The 9,366-nt window shown below is 40.2% G+C and overlaps 1 protein-coding gene across 1 annotated transcript in view; it reads left to right on the forward strand.

Moving 5' to 3' along the window:
• Positions 1–8,410, forward strand: part of LOC126232559 (uncharacterized protein DDB_G0290685-like) — an 88,497-nt gene extending 80,087 nt beyond the window's left edge. Inside the window, exons 4-5 of the mRNA XM_049942800.1 lie at positions 7,166–7,363; positions 8,339–8,410. Coding sequence (XP_049798757.1) covers positions 7,166–7,363; positions 8,339–8,410 — 270 coding nt within the window. The remainder of the gene's footprint in view (positions 1–7,165; positions 7,364–8,338) is intronic.
• The last annotated feature ends 956 nt before the right edge of the window (positions 8,411–9,366 follow it).

Raw genomic sequence — 9,366 nt, forward strand, 5'->3', positions numbered from 1 at the left:
AGCACATCTACAGTTACATCTACAATGTTCCATATAGTTCTATGCAGTGTCCTATGTACCGATATTTCTTCAGCCTTGTCACGAAGCTCATTTCAATTGTACATATTTTTTATTTAAACAACCCATCATCAATGCATTATGATTTTGGTACATCATTAGAACATTAAATGTTGGGAGCAAAAAAAGAGAGACGTCTTAAGTGAACACTGTGCACTGTGTTATTGTTACTTATGCAGCCGATACCAATAATGTAACAGTGAGCACACAATGTATGCTTTAAGTCAGCCTTTCCCATCATTGTGTTTTGTGTTGTTGGGGGCATTACATGTGATTCATATGCCTAGGGATCAAAGGATACAGTCGTCTTTTCCACCATTTTTACAAAGTACATTACCTTGTTCTCACTTAATGTGGACACATTCTTTTAGGTAAATTGTCATTCTATGAATATTATGTTGACACAAAGCACTGCTACATTTTAATTTAATATGGCTAAGTGGGCAAAATGAGAACAGTGGTGTTTATGAATATGTGGTTTCAATGGTAACGTTTTCACCATGTATGGGGATAATGCCATGGGACAGAGCATGGCAAGGAAAGATTTTCTAATTTAAAGGATGATTGTTTTGACATTATTGACCCTCCATTTTCAGAAAGACCTTCAGCATTTGATGAAGATCATCTGAATGCATTAATCCACGATGAGGCACATCATTGCACTCAAGAACCAGAAAATGTGATGAAGTATGACCATTCCGTCACTGTGCAGCATTTGAATACAAAGGAGAAGGTTCAACAATAAAGCATATGGGTACCACATGCCAAACCATATAAATCAGTGGTTGGCCGTATGTACATTACCCTCTTGCTTTTTCTTGATTAGTGGGTGAGTATCACTGACCATTTCTAACCTGTATTGTTACTGATGACTAGAAATTTTGTTTTTATGCTAATGTAAGAGAAAGAACAGAAAGGAATGCTTTAGTCCAAACAAAGCAGCAGTGCCACATAGACTTTTGAGCATCCACACAAGATAATGTTATGGATATTGTGGAGAGGTCCGGTGTTAGGATATTGCTGCGGGGTGTGGGAGCCTTACCAGGTGGGATTGACGGAGGACATCGAAAGGGTGCAAAAACGGGCAGCTCGTTTTGTATTATCACGTAATAGGGGAGAGAGTGTAGCAGATATGATATGCGAGTTGGGATGGAAGTCATTAAAACAAAGACGTTTTTCATTGCGGCGAGATCTATTTACGAAATTTCAATCACCAACTTTCTCTTCTGAATGCAAAAATATTTTGTTGAGACCAATCTACATAGGTAGGAATGATCATCAAAATAAAATAAGAGAAATCAGAGCTCCAACAGAAAGGTTTAGGTGCTCGTTTTTCCCATGCGCTGTTCGGGAGTGGAATGGTAGAGAGATAGTGTAATTGTGGTTGGATGAACCCTCTGCCAAGCACTTAAATGTGAATTGCAGAGTAATCATGTAGATGTAGATGTAGGTGACCATGTGGTGTACTACGAGTTGCTTGCATGAGGTGTAACTTTCCTGATGGTATTTATTGTCAACAACAGACATCTAGCAGATATAGTCCCAGAAAAACATCCAGGAAGACTGTGTGAAGTGGTGCTATTCCACAGTAACAGTTACCAGCATTCTGCTAGACTGGCAACAAACACTATAGAACAACTGGGTTGAGAAGTCATTTTGCACCCACCTTTTTCATCTGATCTTGCACCCTCAGATTTCATCTTCTCTGCTCTCTGTTCAATGATCTTGACATACTTCCTTTGGTGTGAAAATACACTTTGAACATGGCTCTTTGCTACAAAATCACGTGATTTCTACAGTTGTGGATTCAGAAAGTTATCCCAACAGATTGAAGTGAACAGCGAAACAAATCATATTATTTATGATGATTTAAGTCTCCAGTATGTATAGTCTGAGTTTTTTAACTTCTAGGAAACACTACAGTGTTATGCATCAGCCTAAGATGTTCGATTGGCCACGAAAGGGTTAATCTGGAAATAAGCAGTAAAAGGCTAAGCCTAGAATAACATTTGTTGCGTTCTGTCCCCCTGCCAATCAGATAAATTGTCATAAACCTGCAGGCCAACTGCGTGAGGAGTTATGGTGGACAGATGTAATGCAAATCTCATAGAGGGGTTGGGGTGGCAGAGGGTGTAACATAGGAGGTACAGGGACAGGTACAGGTACAGAGCTAGGCATGGGAAAGGGCAGTGTAGTGGTAGCTAGTACTGAGGGAAGGATTGTGAAACTTAAGTTAAGGGGAACTCCAAAATTTTCAAATTAGGGAAGTTGGTAAGGGGGTAGAGGGGGTGAGAGGAGTATGAGATGGGTCTCGAGAATGCAGTACACAAGTTGTGAAGCCACCAACAAGTCAGGCACCTTGTACTCAGTAGCATGTTGTCACTGGGTAGTCAATAACAATCTTGGCAGGTGAGGGATTGAGAGTAACTGTGGCGTCCAGATGGGTCAGGCTATTTCACACGTCAGTCAGGTGGCAAAATTCATTACCACTTATCGTAGTGTGCTTATTTGTAATGTTTGCTTAACATTACAATGACAAATTTCTAAATGTCAATTTGGTACTTAAAAATTTGTCTTTTTTCTCTTTGACCACATTTCCCTCACAATCTACCACAGTACACATTTTCAATGCAACTGCACATTTGTAACCAATCTTTTGTAGTTACAATAAGACCGCCAATTTTCAGTATGAATTATGTACGACATAATTAACATCCAGTGTTAAGTTATAGTATAGAATTTTGAAAAACTGTTTCACAAAAATTATTTAGCACACCACCAATGGAATATTAATGTCAAAGAAAAAGATGAAAAATAAAGTACCACATAATAAAATATTAAAGTCATAACTTTAATGTGTAATTAAGCTACTGAAGAAAGCAAATATCTCACCTGCCAACAGCTCCTCCATCCTTAACTTCTGCGGCATCTGCAAAAATATTAAGAAGCTGAATAACTTTACATCAACAGAATTTGAGTGTAAATCAAACATCTTGATATGTGGCAGTGGTTGTCTTCTCACTGCACATGCTCATTTTAATGTCAAGAAGTTGCTAAACTAAAATAGTGATGGAGATTAGGAATCAGGTGCTGTGGCAAGTACATACATGTGAAATTGTATAAAAGTGAGATTGATGAAAACTGCATAATGATCCAAGTGAAGAACCACAAAATATTTTTATTTTAATTGTCTGAATTCATTACAGCTGCCATATACAGCCACTGTCACAGAGAAGGACAAAGGTGCCCACAAAAAGCAAGTCGACATTGGTGTTTGGAGGCTGGTGTAAGGACACTGCCAGTGACCGAAATAAAGGTACAGCATAGTTTGCTGGAATGAACACCCCTCATGAAAGGGGAAAGGAATAACAGACCATTATAAAATTACAGACTGTCACAGTTAGGAGATAGAGAAATTATGTCATGTACAATTCTGATAGTGTCTCCATTGGATTTCAAGTTACTGAGAACCAGCAGACCCCAAAGTGTTGAGCCACAGCAGTTCACGTGGCACACGTCGCAAATGCCATGCCGTGTAGTGTAGTGTAGCAGAGTTGTGGCAGCTTACAACTATGTGACTCACTTTCTTTTGTATTAGTAGTGTGATGTTGATAGGAAGCCATAAAGGCCACATGAATACCAAGAATCCTGATCGAAACACTTTAAACTACCTGCAAGTACTGTAATGACTGCATACCTACAGAGCTGGAGGACACTGGCCTCAACAATACATTATGATTTTATGAGCTTTGTCTATTTAGGGGTGTACTAACCTGTTCCAGAGTGTTGTTGTGTTAGAGTAATTCTTCATCAAAGTTCATATTTTGGATTCCAACATGCTAATAGCTGCCCCAGAGGTAAGGAAGTTTAATGTGTTGAGGGTATGCCCACAGATACTTAACATGCGTGGCCAGCACATAAGTTTTCATTTCAATTGAGTCACACTACCCTGTTAGGGAACTTCTTACAGATGCAAGCAGTTTGTTCAAGGTACATTGTTGGTTAGGGTTTGGATAGTTATTTTATATGTGAATTGTGTATTTTGTGTTGATTAGCACATGCTCAGTTAGCCCCCAAACTACACTCAATAGCTCTTGTTGTTCACACTGCTACAGCAGACTGCAATGTGATTGAAATATAGCACTGTAGGCATCCAAATCGCTATTGATGGCATTCTCCTGTAAAAATGCATCAGTGGCAACTGGCATCAGTGTATCAGCCTCACTGATTTGTACCTGTACACACAGAACAAGTGAGACTTGTGTGTTTCATAGTGAATGACTAGGCGGAAGCCACTTCACTTCATACTGTGGACAGTGTTAAGGTGATATGCAGAAAAGTATATCTAATTTACAAAGAAGATAGTGTAGGTGTCTTTAAGTGTACTATGTGACATTGGTAGCAATGATATATGGCATCATAAATCACAAATACTGTAACAGCCTAGCACATATTCATAGTAACACTGCAGAGAGCAACAATGACTGCATGAAGAACCAGCATAAAGGTGTGGGAGTTTAAACAATTGGAAAATTTTATATCCAGCAACTAAAGGAACTATATGCCAATTTGGATACACAGCTTAACCAACAAAACTATCAACAAGTGTGGTACTCAGTACTGATGACTTAACATCAGGCATTCCTTTCAGGGACTGCTGTTACAACTTTTACAAGAAACTAATGTAACATTTACACAAAATCCAACTGCAATGTAAATTTAGATTCCTTGACCACGCACAAGGCAAGTCCTACATCACTTGGAGGGGAAAGGAAATTTCAAAACTGAAGTCTTTAAAGTAATCTGTAAGAGCACAGTTTGACAGAACTACAGGCAATGCATCATTATCCCATTTTGGTATATAAGAGCATTTAATTGGGAAGCTGTTAGAGCAGTTGCTGTGCACAATTTTGAAGCAACTTTGTATTTTGGCCATGCATATATCTGTGGTCATGCCTAACAGGGATGGAAGCTGATATTATGACAGCAGCAACACAATGTGACTAATGTGAACACATCCAATAGAGAGGAAACTGCAAATAAGAATTTTTTGTCGAGTAGTGACTTGAGCAGGAGCATAATTGGACTGGGGCAGCCCAACAACTAGGGTCCCAATGGCAGTCAAAACAAAGGAAATACAAGAAATTAAAATGGAAACAAAAAGTGGAAAACTAGGTAAAAACATCTGACTAAACACGTCCACAAATGTCCATAGCTCATTGAGGGGCTACAGCAGTGGTCTGGAATTAGTCCTCTGAAAGTGAACTAAATGGATTTTGGTCCACTCAGCTTGTGTCAGTTGCTAACAGGATGCAGCTTAACTTCCAGCACTGCAGTACCTCATGAGAAACAAGTACTTTTACTCACTCTGTGAAGGCAGTACAGAATTCTCTGACCAGTCATTTGCACAGAAGTTGGTGGTGGTGACTGCACTGAAGTCATTCCATGTGGTACTGTGTTACAATCATTACTGTATGCCCCCTACCAGATTTCAACACATGATAATGAATTTAATAATGGTTACCGAGAGCCAAGGATGCTTGCACAAGGTAGACCAGAGTGGAGAACTGCATCAAACCCCATTCGGACTGACAATAACAATAACAAGAACAACTGCAGTCCATAAACTGGGTGAGTATGAGCCTAATACCAAGTGGTGCTTAAATTACAAACAGATTTTCTGCTACATCGGTTCCATACTGACTTCCCTCCTACCTCCCTCCCACCCACCCTACCTCCCTCCTTTCGCACTGCAGTTCTGCAAGTATGAAGTGTCTGAGATGAGTGGCAGTATAGTTACTTCCCACTCACCAAATCTATCACTCTTACTGAAGGGTGCAGTGATGTAAGACACATTGTGATTTAGTAAGCAAATTGAGTGCACGGTCTTGCTATAGTTAGGTAGCACTGATTGGGACAAAAGACCGACAGTCGAGACCAGATGGCCTCTAACAAAGCTGTGTTTAGTCAGGCTGTGGAGGATGCATGGGGAAATTACATAATGCAGTGTCCACAGTTGCATTTTTCCTCCATTACATAAAGGAAGAACAAGCTCTGGACAAAGTTCATTGCTGTAGCCCAGGATTCAGACAAGAAATAAACACGTTTTGTCCAACAGAAATTAAATGTCATATTGTTTCTTATTCTACATACAGCATGAGGAAACACATGTACTCCATCAAATAAATGCAGCATACAGACCAATTTCTATATATAAACACCATTTAGAAACTACAAATTATCCTACTGCCCTGTTTGCTTCTTTGGTCATGAGATACTTTCCAATTTGTAATTTGCCTATGCGTGTGTGTGCATGTGCGTGTGCGTGTGAGAGAGAGAGAAACAGAAGTTATATTTTGCACATTTTTGGCCGAGTCTGATGGGTGGCAATAGAGTGGGAGAGAGATGAATTTGACATAACAAAAAATAGTCCTAAAAAGGGGCACTCTTGATTTATTCATTTCATGTATGTAGGCAGAGAGCAAGTAAAGAGAATGTAATACTCAAAATATTAAATTAAAATAAATTTATTTCAGGTACAAGGATAATGCCAACTAGAACTAGCTCAAATTTCCTTCTCTCATCTTTGATATTTTTCCGTCATCAAGAGATTTTGTGCTGGCTCTCACTGACAGAACACTGCACAGCAGAACAAGGAAAGAAAGTAAAATGTTCTCAGTCCATAACATTTTATCCAGAATGCCCCATTATTTCTGACTTCAGTCATGCACCCTGGCACTGAATCTGTGAGGCATTGGACCCATTTGTCAGAAGAGGCAACCCCACCGAGGCTTCAAAAAAAGCAGTCCAAAAGAGCATCACCTATAAATGGTGTGTTTCACAGCCAGTTCTCTGTGTGTTCGTGCTACTTACACACACATAATTTATATTGTGTTCATGTGAGCAGTCTCTCACAGCAAGTCCATTACATTAATGTTTATGTTGGACAGCTGCAGTTGAATGAGCAGACCTATACACAAGTGAATATTCTTCATGTAGCATGAGATCCCCTCCACAATATAGCATTCACACTAAATGCAGCACCACTTTCTTCAAAAATGTGGGCATACGGCCTGCTACTGAGGAAGCCTTCCTGCTCCTCTCACAGAAATCCAGCGTCCCCAACGGGGAAACCAGCGTCCCCAACGGGGAAACCAGCGCCCCCAACGGGGAAACCAGCGCCCCCAACGGGGAAACCAGCGCCCCCAACGGGGAAACCAGCGCCCCCAACGGGGAAACCAGCGCTCCCAACGGGGAAACCAGCGCCCCCAACGGGGAAACCAGCGCCCCCAACGGGGAAACCAACGCCCCCAGGAAACTGACAATCGGCTAATACTACCTGTTGTCACCACTTATTCCCCCATTATGTTTGGACCCTCGCAGCTGCTGAACTACTGTTTGGTCTTGGTAAGACAACTTATCTGTGAAAAGTACAGTTTTCCACATTGCATTCAGATGGAGCTCTGTGGCTGCCAGCCAGTGTAACACATTTCCTCACTGAGTTCCTGTTTTATAGTGGATCATTGTGCGTGCAGTACAGCTTTCCTTGGCCCTCAGTGAACTGCATCATTGGAACTGGGAAGTTGGTCACTCACTACAACTGCTTCGTATCTAGGGGAGGGATTAGTTGGCTCTTACAGGCAAGCTATGTGTTATCCTGCTGTGTGCTCAGTATCTTGAGCCAGGCATTCTGCTGATAGTGCTCCTTCAACAAAATTCTTTAAAATTCTGTTTACAGTAGGGGTAGACTTCTGACATTCCAAAGATTCATCAATCACACAGGTTGATATTTTATCCAAAGTTCCCAATACTCAGGCAACTTCCATTCCCATAGTCACCCTTGGGGTGAATTTGTATAGCTTTAAAAATGCACGTTACTACCCCTTAATATTTGTCATGTCAACACAGGATACATAGAAATTCATGACTCTGCCAGATATGTGACAAGCATGGATGGAAAGCCAAATCATCTGCATACTGCAGACGTTTGCTTAACCTTGCACAGCTTACACTGAGGACAGGCCACATATTTGAACAAAATTTCCTTAAACATTTTTGCCATTTATCAGCATGACAAGAGAGAAATCAGCATTGGACTAATATGCCATTTATGATGACTAACACCTCTGACAATACGTCAGTTACAGCCATCCACCCATAAGCAGCACCACAGGAATATCACAGTCAAGCAAACATTAATGGTTTGAGTTGGAGCCAGGGCATGGGTAACGACAACCAAAGGTGTATTCATTTATTTCTTATGTCTGTTACTTGTAATTAGGGTCTCAGTGATGTTCTAAGGCCTTCCATGACATCTTCCACTGATCTGTGCCCGCAACTATTGTTGCTATGATGGTCTAACACAAGACTGCAACTCACCTCGCCATCATCTTCCTTATCTTCCCCATCAGCTTTAATGGCTGTATGTAGGTGCACAAGTACATCATTATTTGTTCACACATTGTCAAAGTACTCTGGGAAATTTTAACCACTGCTTTAAACATTTAAGGATGGTAAGTATTAAGTGTGGTTGTAGTAGTGTGTAACATTTCTTATCATGAACTGTTAAAGGTTTCATGTTTCATTCTGTCTTTTAAGAAGAGCTCTTCAAATGTTGCTTTTGTTGTTGGTTATTTTCTCTATCATAAAACATTATAACTTTCATGACTTTAGCTACAGGTACTTTAATAAATGTATCTGAAACAGAGTGAAGCCCATACGCAACAAGAGCAGCTATTTCATTACTCAGACACACAATTCCATTATTTGCATAAATGTCCAAAAAATCTGTCTCTCTTTCTAGTGAATTTGCAAAAACAATTAAAAAATGGAAATGTGTAGCTTTGAACTCTGCACCTTCAGGTTACCGTGCAATGCTTCTATCATTTCACCATGGAGAATGGATTTGGGAAGAGCAGGTAATTTTGAGGCCTTAACCTTCATTCCAAAACATGCAGAGATATATTTTCAAGCTGCAAAATGAAGAATATGAGTGGCAGTGGAATACAAAAAACTTGTTGGTAAAACTGGTCTTCCATTCTTAGTTGCTTGAATGGTAGGCAGTGAGCACTTAGAACCTTAATGCCAATAAATATACTAAGGCTAAGAGTGTGCTTATGTCAGTGATTTGAACCTTCTGAGAGTCAGGTCCATAACCTATGCAGTTAAGTAAGCGATCACTAGCATATGGGGCATACATGAATACTGAGTTAGTATCAGACACCTCACATTTACCACACCAATGACACTCATCTCCCCGAGATCAATCTCTGGTCTGGTTTTTACGGCACTATTGCCAAATGGTCTGAT

Source organism: Schistocerca nitens, unplaced genomic scaffold (genome assembly GCF_023898315.1).
Source record: "Schistocerca nitens isolate TAMUIC-IGC-003100 unplaced genomic scaffold, iqSchNite1.1 HiC_scaffold_528, whole genome shotgun sequence".
Classification (NCBI taxonomy): domain Eukaryota; kingdom Metazoa; phylum Arthropoda; class Insecta; order Orthoptera; family Acrididae; genus Schistocerca; species Schistocerca nitens.